At 40.4% G+C, this 18230-nt stretch overlaps 2 protein-coding genes across 2 annotated transcripts; one reads left to right on the forward strand and one right to left on the reverse strand.

The window, feature by feature from the left end:
* Positions 1-5675: 5675 nt before the first annotated feature.
* Positions 5676-15184, forward strand: rheb (Ras homolog, mTORC1 binding). The gene is made up of 8 exons (XM_086272168.1): positions 5676-5988; positions 6759-6830; positions 10649-10716; positions 10832-10914; positions 11019-11075; positions 11177-11224; positions 11630-11711; positions 14382-15184. Exons 1-8 carry the CDS (start codon positions 5937-5939, stop codon positions 14472-14474), a joined length of 555 nt encoding a protein of 184 aa, XP_086128294.1. The 5' UTR covers positions 5676-5936; the 3' UTR covers positions 14475-15184.
* Positions 15185-16059: 875 nt separating this feature from the next.
* ly97.3 (lymphocyte antigen 97, tandem duplicate 3) lies at positions 16060-17526 on the reverse strand. The gene is made up of 4 exons (XM_086271391.1): positions 17392-17526; positions 16938-17007; positions 16574-16696; positions 16060-16356 (listed from the first exon to the last, which is right to left on the reverse strand). The coding sequence occupies exons 1-4, from the start codon at positions 17494-17496 to the stop codon at positions 16250-16252; spliced, it is 405 nt and encodes a 134-aa protein (XP_086127517.1). The 5' UTR covers positions 17497-17526; the 3' UTR covers positions 16060-16249.
* Between the last annotated feature and the right edge of the window lie 704 nt (positions 17527-18230).

Below are 18230 nucleotides of genomic sequence, written 5' to 3' on the forward strand. Positions count from 1 at the left end.
TTATTTACCAGATTGGACACGCTGACGTTGCCCCTGGCTTGTTGTGCAAAATGTCAGCATGGAAATAAAAGTGTTGTTATCATATTCAAGCATACTGAAAAAATACTGGCGTTAAAACACAAATTCACAAACACTCTGCGTCTTTTTAGAATATTTTTCACTTCCTTATCAACTCTAAGTGAAACACCTCTAGTGTGTATCTTGTAATCTGCTAATCTCTCACCTCAGGCCACATGCCAGGCATCTGTAGTTAGATATGTAGTGAAGCAGCCAGATTCATCTTGAGATAAACTGGGACAACATGATGAATAGATAATAAAGGCACCCATGGGAAAGCACTATCCGGGTTAACTCCACTGCGTAAAGATACCATTTGTAATGATGGCTGGAATCAACGGGGAAGCAGAGTGAGCAAAGCTAACTGGGCTCCTGAGTGACCAAATCAGTCGTGACTTTGCTGATACAGCAGATGGGGTGTACAAACCAATTGTAGCCTTGACAACAACAAGTGGGGTGATGAAGTACCGCCGAGCATCCTATCTGGGTCTCACCTGCTCATTGCTATAGGCTACTGGATGCTAAACGAGAACAGCTGTACAGTCAATGCAGTTCTGCACAAATCACAGAGAGATAAACTTTTAAGGCTTTTTTGAAGTACAGGTTTTGACCTGGTCACAAACTTCATGCTCAAGAGAAATGTGGGAAATGATGATCAACAATTTATAGTCGAACTGGATTTTAAGTTTTGGGTAAGGTCCTAATAGGATTTCTAGTAAAACTTAAACATTATGGCCAGGCTTGCTGCTCTGATCCTGGTACTGCTTCCCGATTTCCCCTTCATCTTATTTCCTTCCCTTCACTCCACTCTCCGCCAGATTGCTCAGCTCTCTGTTTGAGGTTTTCCTGTTCAGCTGTGCACCAGCTCACCTCGCTCCAGCTCACCAAACCAACTGACTGTGGATTAATCCTATCTGTCCCACTCGCCAATCGTCTCCAGCTACCCAGTGGCCATCAGCCACTTGCCTTGCTCCAGCACCCCAGCCTCAGCCTCTACCTCTGGCTGAGCTCCTCCAGCCCCCATCGCTCTACAACACCAGATGGCGAGTCAAAACTTCCTGCCTGCCACATCACATGCTGTTCATTTATTACTATAAATCTCCTTCAAATTTGCTCTTAACTCAGTTTCTTACATCCTGCTTTTGGATGTTCCAACCCAATATTATTCATAAAATAACATAAGAGGTCACGCTGAATAATCTAACATCCACATTAACAAGGCATTAAAATGCAAAGAGACATTTACAACAAGAACAAATGTCAGAGCTATGTCCTTGGAAATTGTTGTTTAACAATAAAATTAAATTAAAGAAAAGAATTGAAGTTAATGGGCTGAGTTTGCTCAGGTACTGCCAAGGCAAAGTCTGAATCAGTTAGTGTTACTATAATATCTGTTTTGGAACACATCTGATACAGTCTGGGAGGGAAATGCAGGATGTAGCTAACACATTTCAGATTTTTAATTGGGTTTAAACCAACTGTCGGCTGATATTGGCAGTGATTTGGTGCAGTTTATTTGTTTTATCAGTGCTTTTTGCTGAAAAGCTGCCTGCTACATCTAAAACGAATGAGTCTGAACCATCTGCTGGAGCAACTCTTTGCATATATATATTTCAACTATTGCATTTTTTTAAAAGATGCTGATCATAGCAACTTTAGGATGATTCTAGCTATTTTTATTTTATCTCAGTTTTCATCATGTGCAAAAGAAATGACAAAAAGTTCAGTTGGCAGTGATCATCGGGCTGATCCTGAAGTCACGGTGACAGCAAGTGTAGCGCATGTTTGAGTTATCAGAATCAGAATCAGAATCAGAATACTTTATTGATCCCTGGGGGAAATTATTTAGCCGTTCAGCAGAAGGACAATAAAATAGGGGAAATGTCACTGCCAGCTAGAATAAACCATCTATTGTGTGTGGTTGTGTGTCAGGTGTTATAGAGAAACTCATATTGGAATTTTTGTTTTGACTGCAAGTGACAGAAGTTTCAGGGCTGATGATTTTTCTGTTCACGCCACCAGAACTTGAAACAATAGGATCTGACAGGCTCTGTTCTAGAAATTAGGATGCTTGCCAGACCATCACTGCCAGCAAGCCATAAATGTTTCATGTGGTGCTGATATGGTAATCATTGGACCCCTACAATGACACCTTGTGAGAGTTGGATAACGATGGCTGTCTTTCAGGCCTGTGTGACTCTGGACTCAGTCCAACAGCTGAGGCACAGCCTGAAGTGGGAATCTGTCTGCTAAAAAAGCCGAGCTGGATCCAATAGGTGGATAAAAATGTCAATAAGATGAACAATATGAAGGTGCACCAGGTGTCCTTTAGGCATCGCACAGCTATGGACTATTGCAGAGATATGCCGTACAAATACATTCCTCTTACTTAAATATGCATTCCGTTTCATGAGGTTTGCGAGAGGGTCCAGGTGCCCAGTGGTGGCACAGACCCAGCTGGAGGATGTGGCTGACTAGTGCTCAGGCTGGCATACTAACAGAGCCAGGGGTGCTTTTCACAGCGAGTTGAAAGAGGCTGGCGCTGAAGCCACGAACCCAGGATTCATAAACGCGAGCTCCAGCTGCATGCCCACTACCTCCCATATAGATAAAGAAATTAGAGACTAGAAATGGTAAATGGCCTGTATTTATATAGCGCTTTACTAGTCCCTAAGGACCCCAAAGCGCTTTACATATCCAGTCATCCACCCATTCACACACACATTCACACACTGGTGATGGCAAGCTACATTGTAGCCACAGCCACCCTGGGGCGCACTGACAGAGGCGAGGCTGCCGGACACTGGCGCCACCGGGCCCTCTGACCACCACCAGTAGGCAACGGGTGAAGTGTCTTGCCCAAGGACACAACGACCGAGACTGTCCAAGCCGGGGCTCGAACCGGCAACCTTCCGATTACAAGGCAAACTCCCAACTCTTGAGCCACGATCGCCCTAGAAGTTAAAAAGCATTTTTTTTAAACCACACCCAAGACTGGACTTGAATACTGGTCTTGTGACATTACCTGTCACATGCAGCAGATGCACGTTGATCACATCTTCCTGCTGATGTGAGCACGACCTGTGTGATACAATTTGCTGGTGTGAAGAAAAAAAAGAAACTTCGATGGGACGGAGCAATAAAAAGGGCAACATTTCTAAAACAGCTCAATGTATTATTTGTCTGAGCTTCGTGTAAGCCTTTTATTAAAGTGAAACAATCATGTCAGACACCTGTTGTTCTTGCAGGGGGTATTTATTGTTGGTCTATGTCAGCACACTGAAATCCCTGGATAGACCATGGCTGTATTAACAGTATGACCTATTTTTGGTCATCATAATTTCCTGAGCATGTGTGTGTGCGCGTGTTTGAGTGGGAGAGGCAGAGAAAGTGACAGTGTTCGTGTGTATGAGTGGGCATTTGTGTGTCCAGTGATTGCATGCACCATATTTTCTGACACCCAATGTCATGCAGAACAAATCGCCTATTGCTGACACCAGTGATTTCTTGTCTCTACTGCTGAGAAGTGTGTGTGTGGAGGCAAAACAGTTGGGTCTTACTGACATTTCTGTGATTAAGTAGTAATGGTCCAGGACGTGACAGGGAAACTGGGGATTTCCTCGGTCACAGGGCAATAAGAACTGCACAGCTTGGGCCTGCGTGCTGCTATTTTTGGGAGTGTATATAATTATTTCAAGAGTTCTGCCACCAGAACTTTCTAAACTGATGTTTAGGCGCTCTGTCCACAAAATCCAACTTTACCGGGTGAATTGCTTGTGTTTGTGCCGAGGGATGATTGGCAGACATGAGTAACATTAAAAGCAAAGAGGACTCTCATTATCCCACCACCTTCTCCACGCCTGCCTTGAATTCCAGTCTGCAGATGGACTTAACCCACTAATTGCGGCTTGAGTTCCTATGGTATTGTTGCATGCCTGCGGTTTAGTTTAAGGTTTTAGTTATATTAAGAGATGGGTATTTTAGCGTTTGTAATAGAATATGCAATCAGCCCAAACAATCACGGATGTGTGCAGCGTGATTTATGCACCTTGTGCCTCACTGTTCAGGGACTTCTTATGACTCGATAGTGTGGAGCAACAGGGCAGTTTGTGATTTTAAATGTGATGCAAAAACGAGATGGAAACAAACAGTTGATGTTTCAGTGGGAATATAAAACAGTTATTTGTGCACATAGGGCTGCAGTACTCCAGTGAGTCCTAGGTAGCTATAAATGATGCTCTGTGGACATCTAGTGGCCAATGCTGAGATAACTGAAGCAGGATTTATTTAAAAGCAGCCCAGCTTTTTAAATCATCAGGCGCTATTACAGTAGTAATAAATCTTTACTTGTAGTAATGAGTCTAAGTCTTTAGTGGCCCCTCAATTCTTTGTCTTGTTTCCATATTATATTCTTGTAATGTGTTTTAAAGTGGTATTGAGCAATAAGTCTCCAGGCTTTCTGAAGTTCTTTCAAGTTTTTCTTTGGACGTTGGCTGCTTTTTCAGTCATTTTCAATCGAGTCCACATACCTGAGTATGAATCTTTTTGTTTGTTTGTTTGTTTGTTGCACTTTTCAACACTGTCCATTGAATTATCCAAGCTTAAACAGCACTTAACAAATTTAGCAGACCACCAGCTAGTCTAAGGTTCATGCCACAGAACCCTTAAATTAACAGTATTTACAACATTCTGAGGTTAGATTGTGATAGATCCAGTACTGATACTATCGATTCCAGTATTAGCAGTATAATATTTATTTAGATTAGCCAGTGGAATGGGGAATTTGTTTCCAGCTTCTCAGCTCAGCATGTAGCCCACTGAACAGTTTTTCATTTTGTTGTTTTGTTCGTTTTTTAAATGAAAAATATACCTCAAACATAAGTATACCTTTTTGTGCTGACTGTCTATTTTATTTATAATCTATTGCACATTTAAACAACAAAAGTTGACTCAAAGTCCTTTAGAGACAGGTACATCTAGGTCTCCAAAAATCCAGTTTCAAAGCTGTGCTTTATTGTTTTTGTTTCGTTAACTAATAATTGTGAAAAGTAAAAATCCCAGTGATTTCGTGAACATTAAAATGTGTTCAGAATTTGCAAACTGGTGAGGATTTATCTCCTAAATCATGACACTCGGCTCTCCCCTACATATGCTGCCTTCATAGATTAAAAGTATCGGTATCACTGGTATCTGGCAATACTGGCCCTGAATTTACTCAATGGTATTAAAACATTTATTCATATATAATTTTCCTTTCATTGATGTTCTCCCCCAGTATTTCCAAGCATTAATCTATGTTAACCTACTAATCTGTGGGATTGCAGTCGAGGCTGTTTCATTGTCATGTGATGCCTTATAGCCTCATTTCACACGGCCTTCTGCGCATCTACATGAGTAAGGACCATCATCCCTGTTCCGGTCCTTCCTGACCCTAAAGATATGAATGACACCCCGCCCGACCACCCAGCACGTCACGAAGCCTGACACAGCCAATGAAAATGTCCAAACCGGGTGCCGCTGATTAACGGACAGCTGCCTTATCCAACGGGAGCTTTCCGTGCGCCTTCATCCCCCGCCTGTGCTCTACGTGTAGCCAATCAACGCGCAGGATCAATTACTAATTCATTACTTCGCAAAGGGGAGTGACGCAGTTATTGTAGATGTATAGATACTCCATGCTTTTCTCATATGACCTGAAATTACATTTTTTTCAAGCTTTCACGCAAAAACAAAATCCACATAAACACAGCAAAGCAGAGGGATTCCCACTGTCATCTGCAAGCTGCATGACCATTCTCTGCGCCCCTTGAATTTGGATGCCATTCCGGGAGGAGGTTGCGGTAAACCCCGAGGACTAGATGCGATAACCATAAGGAGACATGCCGCAGCCGAAATCACGAAAAATCGCCATCCTCGGGTACAGATCCGTAGGTGAGTATGGAACGGAAGCTGAGTACAGCGGGGAAAGGCGGCTTCGAGTGGGACGCAGACCCAAGATTTTTAGCGGCCTTTCAGGCCAGTACAAGTCCAGCGTGAGAGCGCTTTACGCCTCCTATAATAGACTTAAATTATAGGGAGTAACATCTGACACGCGGCGTCTCAGGGCGGGCGAATGAGCGCCACCAGGTGAGACGTGGCTCTGCGGTGTGAGTGTAGCAGCGCAAGAGGCCTCCCATAACGTGTGCAAGAGAGAGATTTTAATCGATCTTATTGATAGGTTTCCGTTAGCCCTTAACCCCGGTGCCATGTTAGGCAGTGCCATGCCACGCAAAAACCATCGACGGCTTTGACGCATTTAGTTTGCGGTTTATTTAGTGATGTGTAAAAGCAAAGGATGTTGAGGATGGCAAGATGGCACACACAGATAGCACGACTGGAGGCCCAGGCAGCACCAACTGCAACCCTGTAATATCCCCACAGAGACGCGTGATGTGTTTATGTTTCCCTGCTTTGTAGTAACCTCGACGATTTCTAAACATGTTCATCAGTATAGTACAACGTGCTTCATGTGGCGCATTTAGGCTTGTTCACGGTTATTAAGCTTTATATTTGTATTTTTTTGTATCATTGTATGGCTACATTCACTCATAGAGACTGATCTCGACAAAAACAATCATAATGATGACTTCTATAGATGTTATCCCTTAATTGCTACACTGACTTCCTCCATCTGAGGTTAACTATCGTCTCTGTGTTTACAGGAAAGTCCTCTTTAACCATCCAGTTTGTGGAAGGCCAGTTTGTTGATTCCTATGACCCAACAATAGAAAACAGTAAGTGGGGATTTTTTTTTGAAATTCATACAAAAACCGTGTTTCCCCCAGGAAACTCTTTACATGAGGTGGCACACAACTCAGGTCCCTGTCTCTCTTGTGAATCAGTAAGTGAAGCCTACATGTATTGGCCCCAAAATAGCTGTTTCTGTGATATCCTATCCTCAGCATTGCTGCTCAGTGTGTACCAGCAAAGCTGACTATCAAGTTTATCCTTATTTATCATCCCAGCACTACAAATGTGTCAGTTTGTCATTAGATGCTCTTCGTACAGCAATGAATAAATCCTTACTGGTGCATCTTCTGTAAGGTCAGAACATCGTGTTCCTCATTATTTGTCATTTACTGTCAGCCCCACACTCGGATTTGCTTACAGCCAATTCTCACACCTGAAAAGCTGGAATGAGGATGTGTTAGCTTACGCTTTCCAGCTTTAAGGTTGTTCAGAGCACCTCGTGACAGAAGAAGTTAACCACCAAAGGATTTCATGGAGTGACAGTTGTTTTTCTTTCATAACTGGTTTATAATTATACTACATCAGGAGTACATCCACTGTTTTTGGTCAGATGCAACATTAAATATTAGAGCTTGACCAATATAGGATTTTCAACATTTGGTGATTTTAAAAATCAGATCTATCATCATATATTTTTTTTCTTTCAGATGTGAAGCACAAACAGATTTACATTTATTAATTGTATTATTATTTATGAGTCCTTATTTAAAAACAAAACATGACAGTGCTTATTAAAATAAACTTGTCTTATTGTCACAGTTAGTCTGGAATTTCCCGTTTCTGCTCTGTCAGACTGCTCAGATCGGTGTTTGCTTTGTTTGTGGTATCCAAACACCTGCTGGCAAAAGTCAAGTCACAGAGGGCCCTCTAGTGGACAAAATGTGCAACATCAACACTCATATCTTGAAGGGTGTTTCTCCTGTTTCTTCTTTAGTCTTTAAATGTTCATTTATTGTCTTTTGATACCTATATATCAGAAAATAGCTAATAAGGGAAAGTATTTGCTATTATTGTAGCCATTATAGTTCATGTTTGCCTTTATTAGCTATTTGCCAATTTCATAGACTCCCACCGATATAGCTGCAGGACCGATATCAGTTGGGCTCTATTAGATCTTTAAACTGCACTTATATGGACGCAGATATCACACAGCAACTGTTGTACGTAAAACACAAGGTAGCTTTATAATCGCTGCTGTTTGAGTCGTAGTAGTACTACACATGACAGTAAGTGGAATGCATTTGTACGCACTGTGTATATTCCACCTTATCTTTGTGGGTTTTTAACAAGGTTTAGAGACCCTGTTATGAAAAAAAGCAAGTTTGTTGTTTACAGAATTTTGATTGAATTTACTAATGAATCACTGCAGCTAGGGCTGTTCGATATAACGATATATATCGATGACATATAAAAACGTCTATCGTTTGATTCTACACTATCGTTTGTTTCGTGGTGTCGCAAAATAAACTGTTTACGGCAATATTTTTTCATTATTTTGATGGTCACTGTAGTGGCTATATTAATTTCTTAAAGTTCTCTCTTTCTCTTACATTTAATATAACCACACTACAGACAGACAAGCGTTTGTTTTTATGCGTTGTCGTTAGCAACAACGACGGTAAAACCACCGCGTGTCTGCTTGTTCCACATAAACCTTTCACAGTAAAGCTCAAGATCCTGTTGAGACTTTTCAAAATAAACTGAATCACGTGAAAGATGCAGAGTGTTTACGGATGAGAAGCAAAAAAGAGCCGTCAGGTGCTAAAAGATAAACCTTAGACTCAAACGTTAGAACAGGCTTTTCGCTGCAGCACGCCGTGTAATAAATACTCACAAAGAAAACGGCGGCCGTTACAACCTATGTCTAAAAATGTATAGTTTCATACATCAGTTAAAATACTCGACTCCAGGTACACGACGCCCCACTGGAAACACTTCACACAAGTCGAGCTGCCCGAGATTCACAGAATTTACAGAAAAGGTTAAATTTTTGTGATTTATATCGATATCGGGCGATAGATGTCTTAATATCGGGATATGAGATTTTGGTCATATTGCACAGCCCTAACTGCAGCTGTAATACAGTAATTCAATGTGATAAAAATGTGGTAACATTACAAAGCTTATGCTTTATATTTTACATTTTGAACTTAAAGTGCAGTATGAGAGAAAACGTTTTCTAAATGTGTCTAAATGTACATTATGTTTAAATTATTTTTAAAACTTGTATGATCTGTTCTCAAAATCTAAATTCTATATTATGACAGCTCTATGGTCTAAGTGACTTCTGATTGAAAGATAATGATTTGCAAGACTTTGCTGTTACCCAGCAGGGTGTGATGTTCCTTCTAAGCAAATGCATTTAAACACCGCAACAGCTGATTCCACCACTTTCCACACTTTCAACCAGAAAGAGAGAGCTTTCTTTTGAGATATCAGCCGGCGTGCCGTTTGGTTGAGATAAACGTTTCTCTCCGACTCGCATGCAGCGGGACTTCTCTAGTTAAGAAAGGGAACTTTTCTTAAAGACAATTTAAAAGCACTATTTTGGAGCGCAGGAGAACTTGCAGTTATTCATAACCTCCAAAACAAACCTGATCCCGGCCACCCCAGAGATTTGAGTCTGAATTGTAGGTTGCATCTGTAGGCTATTTCTCTTCTCCCTGACATGTTCGCTCACATGCTGTCCCACCCTACGCTTCTTAAATCTGTTGTCTGTATCTATAAATAATCCCTGGATGGTTAATGTAAAATGAAGTGCCAGCATTATCAGTGAGATGCTGCAGACATTGCATGCAGAGATCCAACCACTATTCATAAATGGGGACTGTGTAGAAAGGGTGGCAAGCTTCCGCTTCCTGGGAGTCAATATAGAGGAGAACCTTTCCTGGAGTGTGAACACCTCCGAGCTGCTGAAAAAGGCCCAACAGAGACTGTACTTCCTGAGAATTCTCAGGAGGAATAACATCACACAGAGACTGCTGGTGTCCTTCTACAGAGCCACCATTGAGAGTGTTCTAACTTACTGCATATGCATCTGGTACACTAGCTGCACAGGGGCTCAGAGGAAAGCACTCCAAGGGATTATTAACACCGCCCAAAAGATCACTGGCTGCCCTCTCCCCACACTGGAAGTTCTACACAACGCCCACTGTTTTAAAAAGGCCCAAAACATCATAAAAGACACCTCACATCCTGGCCACTCCCTGTTCGAACTGTTGCCCTCAGGCAGACGGTACAGGGCAATCAGAGCAAGGACTAATAGACTCAAACACAGCTGTTATCCAACTGCAATAACACATCTGAATACTACAAAAAAATGTCCATCACGCCACTCTTGTGTTAATCTATGCACGGTCTGAAGCATGTGTGTGGGAATGTATGTGAATGTTTTACTGTTATATCTTATTAGTATTTTAAGTATTCTATCTATTTTATTTATTGAATTTTATTGTTTTATTTATATTTTGATATTGCTAGGGATGATGCAATGATCGGGGACCATTCTTAATTTTGTTGTTCTCATGACAATGACAATAAAGTTTCTGATTCTGATTCTGATTCTGATGCCCGCTGTAGATAATATGACCCATCTCCAGGCTATTGACATTCCTGTCCTGAATGTGCTCATTGGGATGAATCTATAACTGGATTGTGTCTTGTATGTCCTGCAGAGAGTAATAAAGATACACTCAGCTGGATAGTACTGCATAGTTGCACAACTGTGCTATATTTGTCATACGTATAAGAGAAAAGAAATGTATTGTCGTATCTACAAAACATTGTTGTCTTGTATTTGCAGCATTTACTAAGATGATCACAATAAATGGACAAGAGTACCATCTCCAGCTTGTAGACACAGCAGGGCAGGTATGTCTCAATGCGCTGTTTATGAACCTGCCAGTGGTTTTGTTGATTTTTCTTTTTTTTTAATGTGTGTCGTAACAGTACATGCTAATTCCCTCACTTCAAATCCCTTTTCCAGGATGAATACTCAATCTTCCCACAGACTTACTCCATAGATATCAATGGCTACATACTGGTTTATTCAGTTACATCAAATAAAAGGTATAGAATTCCCTCCACTTCTCAAAACCAACCTAAATATCTCCTGTGTCCTGCATAATGAGGTGCACTGAAGAAAAGCAAATAAACTTTCCCGTTTCTTCCAGCTTTGAAGTTGTACAAGTTATCCATGAAAAACTGTTGGACATGGTGGGAAAAGTTCAGTAAGTTCAACTTTTCATTTTGCTCTTAAAGCCATTTCAAGTCATATGACATAAATCATGCATAAATGACAACATGGCATTTACTTTTTCCTGCAATGCAGAGTTCCAATTATGCTCGTCGGAAACAAGAATGACCTACATATGGAGCGGTAAGCGCTAGCACACACCTAAATTGTACATCCCTCGAGACAATAGGTATGCACATGGGTCACGTTTTTTTGGTTTGTGTGGAAATTTATATTTGGTTTCTTATTATTTGCTAGCAGAAATGAAAATTTCTTGTAAAACACACTGAAATACTGAGTATTTAATATTTAGTTCACACATGTCCCAAATGAAGACAGAAGCCATTTGCACTAAGCCAGGAAGCTGTGTTTAGCACTGTGCTTTCACTGTACACAACCCAGAGTCAGTGGATTAACATACACAAGCAGATTTCTAAGGAATTTAATACTGTGGGATATTTAAAGCAGAGACTGTGGCTTTATTCTGAAAGACAGTATTTGTGTTTTGGTCTGACTCTGCTGTCATCCCTGTGATTTTGCGCTCTTTAGAGTAATCAGTTGTGAAGAGGGCAAAGCATTAGCTGAATCCTGGAACGCTGCCTTCATGGAGTCCTCAGCTAAAGAGAACCAGGTAGGAAAGGCTTATTTAACTATCAGTGTGGGGGAGAAAAAAATGGGACTCTCCACCATTTGACTTTAGAACTGAAGAAGCTTCTCGGATGAGAGGTGAAACGTCTTCAAGTAACTTAAAGAAGTCCAGACGCTTTTCTTTGCAAGCTCCTTTGACTACGATGACCTGGATGACTGAGAACCTTCACAGACAACAAGGTGTGAAGTTTACACATGCTCCCTGTGACTGTGTAGGTTTCCTGCCACAGTACAAAGACATTCGAGTTTGAATGACCTTTAAATTGCCCACAGTCATGAATGTACCTGTCTTAGTATGTCAGCCCTGACATCATTTGGCAACCTGTCCGCTGCATATGAGGCCTCTCACCCAGTGTCAAGTGAGATCAGCTCCTGCTTGCCTAACCCTGTAGAGCAAAAGCCTGTAGATATACTGGAAGGATATGCGGATGGAAAATTACTGAATTGCTTTCATTGCACAGTGATGGTACACATCCACAGGATTCTTCATTTTCACACTTTGCATTTTCTCTCAGTGGAGACAAAGTTTCTGGTGCTGGATTGTGTTTCAATCAGGTCATCGAGTTGCCCACTCATAGAAGCTCTAGGTTACTTTAATAAAATCAGAGGTGACCTAGTATGACTTGAGACCTGTGAGAGCTCCTGAAAAAATGTAATCTAACGTGAAGACAGCCTCATCATGGACTTCCTGGTATGTTTTTGTAACACCAAGACAGATTTGCAAAAGAACAATAAAGCTGGTTTCAATTAGAAATTGTGGAGCAGCTGAGTTATGGCTGGCATTTATTCGACACTTTTTAATGGTTCTTCTGTCAAGCATCCAGCGCAGTTTGGTATGACTGGCTTGACAACGATCGTAAAGTTGTAATCTTCATTATGATGATGTGTGAAACTTGTGAAAACTTGCCTTTAACGCCATTACCTCACGGTATTACACATCATCGAAGACCATAAAAGGTGTCACTTGGAGTCTCAAACTAACATTTGACTTTGCTTTTTACTTCAAAACTGTGACCTGCAGCATTTTTTCAATGGCAGTTGTACTTATTAATCTTTAATAATCAGTCTTTACTAAGCCACAGGCTAAAAGGCCTCATACATAAGCTATACTTGGTAGCTGGCTTTTGGTAACTGAAAACACAATCAGGTGACAGGTTCATTTAAACGAGACAATGCAAAGTGACATGTTTATGTTTGTCTTCCACTTCATTAAAGCAGACACCCCAGGAAGATCTGGTTCTGATATGCAGTCGCTTTACTGTCAAGAGCAAATATCGAACGTATGAAGTGACATTGGAATTGAAATGTGATTAAAGGCATATTATACAGCTGGATTTAAATCTGCATAAAATGTCTTTTTTTTTTAAAAATCAGGAAACCAGATAAATAAAGCAGTCTGCACTGATTTACATCAGTCCAGGAGATAATAACTTGTCGCCTATAGTTGCTTTATACAGTATGAAAAGCTTCTCCTTTGTTTTATTATAGTCTTGCAGCTGCAATGCCACTGCATGACCTTCCACTATTTTTCTATTTATTGAATTACATACAGATAGCCTGCTTCAGAGTAAAGTCCAATCAATAGCACACACATCAGACTGGGTCTCTTATGATATGTATTGCACTGGCACTGTTAATGTGGGAGATGTAGGATCACAGTGGCTCATCAGTCCTGTCTGTCACTGCCTTCTTTCTTAGTACCATATGGTAAATGCTAAATGGACTAGTACTCATATAGCACTTCTCTGCTCTTACTGAGCCCTCAAAACACTTTTATGCTGCAAGCCACATTTATCCCTTTGCACACACACTCCCCTACAGCACTTTGTTTTGTGGCTTTAAAGGCTTTTTACCCATCATAAGCATGATCATATGTTGATATCAGAGGGATTTTGGGCTTTACTGTCTTTCCCAATCGTGCTTTAAAATGTGGTTATCAGGTAGCATTCTTCAGTAGTGAGATTGTGCTGCTTTACACCAATATGAAACCTCAACAAGAGTCCCTTAGCTCTTTGTGCATTAGCTGTTTCACAGCAATGAGCCCAGTGATTTGACTGGCTAAGAGTGAATTTAGTAGTCAACAATCAACCTCTGATTTATATTCCACTTAAGCCAGCCCAAAATAGCAGGTGTGCTTGAAGCGCCCACACAGTCTGCCTTTTCGAGACCTATCATTTGGCACTTTTCACGGCCCCTGCATTGCAGTGTAGACCAATATGTCAGCACTGTGTTTCCTCCCTCCAAGTAGACTAAATGTCACTAATGTATTTTTAACAATAGTTTATCCTCCCTAGACAAAAATGTGTTTATTCGGTATTCTTTTGATGCTAACCGTTTTTGCCACCGGCTTTGCCATCATACCCTAATAGTAGACAACAGTAAACTAGCCACATGTGAAATACAAAACAAACCCTCCTTCTGTTTGCTGCTGGATATATTTCTCAACATAGAGTAGCAAAGTTCATATTCAGGATGTCAGTTAACCAGCTTCAAATTAAGTTAGAGGCAATAGTGCTCAACTTCAACACAATGAGATCTCTGTTGTGACTAAAGTCTGTGAGGCTCCAGTGGATGAGGAGCAAATTCAAACGTGGTGTACTGAGGCATGTGACAGCATTCTTTGTGTGTGTGTGTGTGTTTGGCGCTCTCTTAGACGGCCGTGGAGGTTTTCCGAAGGATGATCCTGGAGGCAGAAAAGATGGACGGTGGCGTGCAGCCAGGAAAAACATCCTGCTCCATGATGTAGAGCCGCCCAATCAACACACAGGACACTGCACTGGGATATCCCGTTACTTGAAGGCTAGCTGCCAGTTCTCCTCCACCTCAACTGACTCCACCCCCAGGGTCCTAAATATCCAATATTGTCTATTTATGGCTCTGATTCCACTGTTATTTATCAGTATTCCCTTTTGTCATCCTTGTTTTTCTTCATGTGTTTGATAAAAGAAAAGGACAAGTGGTGGCTCCTTGTCTTGCATTTTCCACAACCCGCCCCTCCGTCTCTGGGCTCGGCACTGATGCAAAACACAGAATATCACAGATGTATCAGGAAAAATCCTATATCGGAAATGATGACAACTGTAACTAAGTTAGCAGTGGCTCAATGAATCTTTGCTTCCCGATATGCAGCTTCCATTTAGCCCCTTCCCTGTTTAAATAAAATGAGATAAGAGGATTGTCATATCTATCAGCCATGCATATGCCTGGAAAATGGTTAGATAAACACAGTCATTTTTTCTGATACATCACCTGCTGTTTGGTCCCATCCATATGCATCTCTTTTTCTACTTCATCTACACACCGTACCCACTTCTCTGTCCCTCGGTTTGTTTTCATAGCAGATACTGTCAGCCAAAAGGAAAAAAAGAAAAAAAAATCTGCATTCATTTTCTAATGTTGAAAATGTTGTACAAATGTTTTTGATTGTAATCATTAAAACGAAAAGTGGTTATCTAAGCAGGCTGTGTTTTTGAATTATTGCAGAGGCTGTTAGCTAATGAGTTTTGTCACTAGGAAGGCAGGGTGTTTCTCTTTGTTTGCACCCTTTTAATGATAATTGATATGTTTGGGCTAAAAGGAGAGAAGTACTTAGCCGTTTTGATTTGTTGAATGCTTTGTGCTTCTTCGTAAAAGATGGAATAAATTGAAAAGGGTGCAGGATGCAAGCACAAGGAGAATAATGATGTAATGATTTAGTGCAAAGTAATAAAGGTTTGTTCCACCTCATTGCAGTATAATAACTAAATGCTGATTCCATGCTTACGTTTTCTTTTTTTCCCCCAGGGAGCAGTTACTACACTTTAGAGGCACATCTAAGGTATCCAGCACTGACTGAGAACAGGAGTTGCAGCCATCTGCTGTTCAAACTTTTGTTTGTGAGATGTACCCAATCAAACGCAGGCTGACTTAAAGAGATGGGGGAGGGAGCTATAACAACTTATTATGGCTAGAACATGAACTGGGAGGCTACAATACTTTCTTACAAAAGAAGAAGAATTTCTATGAACTGGTATTCATGGAAGTTTCATTTAATTTAGTCCAGAAATACAAATATATAGCTGGATATGAGCATAATAAGTCCAATTTAATGATAATCAGTGAGCTATTGTTCCTTTAATAGTAGCACAAGAGTTTTTAAGTAAATTGAGGTATTTAAAGTAAAACCTTGAACTACTTGGAAGAGCTTTTATTACAAGAAATAACCCAGATAATAGTCTGTTGCAAGTATAACATGATGAGATTTTCTAACATTTGCCTATTTGGGGATTAGTAATTGGCTCTTTAAGAAAAAAAAGAAACTTAGTGTCAACACAAGAATAAGGACAAGCATAGGCGCTTTTTCAAAGTATTTTATTTTTCAGTCCAGGGAACTTCAGAGTATATTTTTCTAAAAATAGCTGCTTTAATGTGTTCACACCTGGGTTCTCCCCGAAGCAGCTGCAGTCTGCAGGATTCACTGGGGGTTAAGTGCCTTACTCACACTGGACTGCAGTAAATTGTAATTTTCTTTGATGTTGAATTTTATAAGGTGTTGCACATGTCTTCGCTGCAGCACTTCATATTAATGTAGGCGTTCATCTTCAACATTTCGCAGCTGTCCAGATCCATGCATTTCTGGTAATGGCCATCTACGAAAGCCAGATGAAAAGGTTATGTTTCATTTTTTAAACATTTACACAATTCACATACACTCGACAGTCTCCATTATTATACAAGGAATAGTGTCTCTGCTCTATGTGACCTTAGAAAGTTGATCAAAGTCATGCTTTTTTTATATAACATAATTTGCTTCTTGTACTCTTTGCCCCTTTCCCTACTGGAATAAATATAAGATGAGGAACTTACACGGTGCTTTGAGGAAGTTGGCGGAAGCGCACCCATTCTTTTCTGGTTTGCATGTTTCTACAGTGAGTTCACAGCTACCTCCAGCCCTTTTTGGGACACAGCGGTGGCAGTCCAGGGCTTCACCTGAAAACCAAGAAATAGAAAGAAGATTACAGAATAAATTCTGTCATAATGTGGCCGAAATGTATTTTGGGACAAAATAGCATTTACCAAGGATTTAGAAGTTTTAATTTAGATGTTAAAGAGTGGTTTGTGTAGGTTGTAGCTCACTGCAGTGAAGACTTTATAATGAAGAAAATGGTGCTCACTGTTGCACAGTAGCAGAGGTTATGTTTATACAGTGGAGAATCAGTGACAGACTCACCGGCTGTAAATAGCAGGGCGACAGCAAGAGCCAAGACCAACAGCTTCATTGTTCTGTTCAGCATTGCAGCCTATGCAAGATAAAGCACAGGCTTGATAACACGGACACAAAGTGCTTTCAAAACATCAAATTCCAGCACTTTTAATTCATGACATTTACCATGTATTTTAAACTTTTCCCTGTACTGAGTATTGTTTAATGGTCATATAAGACTCTAGAAAGTGACACACTCTTGAGTTGAGTATATATAGTTTAATTATATAGTTTGTATATAAATGTGTCCATATATCCCAATGCAGTATTTAAATTTGACAGATCATATATGATCCCAAAACTACATCATTACCTATGTTATATGCATGTTATTAAAAATGTTCCCAAAAAACTGCTGACAAGATCTAAAAGACAAACTGCATTTGTCTGAAAAAAGTCTTTTATATATACACATACATACCTTGCTGTATGTCTGTCTTGGTTTCTCCCAGTGACTGAGAGGACATCGGCTTTCCCTCTTTATATAAACCCTTTCATACTTTGCACTGTCATGGTAACATCCCATTAGGTTCTGTGGCTCTTTTAAGTCTATATACTTAGCATTGCACTCATCCGAGTACACTGTGTTCAGGGGTCATAGTTTCCCAATGCTCAGATGCCCTCATTAAGCACGAGCTGTCCACCTTTTATCCACTGTACAGTCTATAATTCATGAGAATTGCTAATAGCAATGTATGCATTCAGTTCAACCTCATATATCTATTTCTATAAGATACATTTGTACCTCAGGGGAATAAGAGAGAGAAAGAATCAGAAAGAGTCAGACGTACATTGTGTTTGCTTAAGGTGGATCATGTGTGACCTGTAATACCTCTGTTTAAGTGCTCTTTAACCTGTACTGACCAAATTTGATTTGAATCAAAACATTACCAAGGCCCTGACATGAATCGGCTCTTGATATAAATCTAATGAAAGGAAAGTAAAAGGGTGGAATAGCCACTTGCTGTTAAACAATGAAAGGAAATGCCTTTAAGTCCTTCAGAGCTGCTGCTCATGAAACTAAGATATCTTACATAGTGCAAAGTATTACGCACATTCACTTCTACCTACAGTATGTCCACATCAAATTACATCTATTCATAGTTGAAAAGCTGGTGACAAACGTGCTTTACAACCATGCAATAACTTGCATAGCATGCATAGACTGCCTGGTCTAACTCTTGGAAACATTCGTTCGGTTAAAACGCGTGAGCTGCTTTGCACACACTCCTGCCATTAATATTCATTTTAAAATAGGTT

Source organism: Aulonocara sp. 'chitande type north' Nkhata Bay, linkage group LG18, assembly GCF_057382095.1.
Source record: "Aulonocara sp. 'chitande type north' Nkhata Bay isolate Kocher_YH1m ecotype deep benthic linkage group LG18, A_spYH_male_GT1.1, whole genome shotgun sequence".
NCBI classification, from domain to species: Eukaryota; Metazoa; Chordata; class Actinopteri; order Cichliformes; family Cichlidae; genus Aulonocara; species Aulonocara sp. 'chitande type north' Nkhata Bay.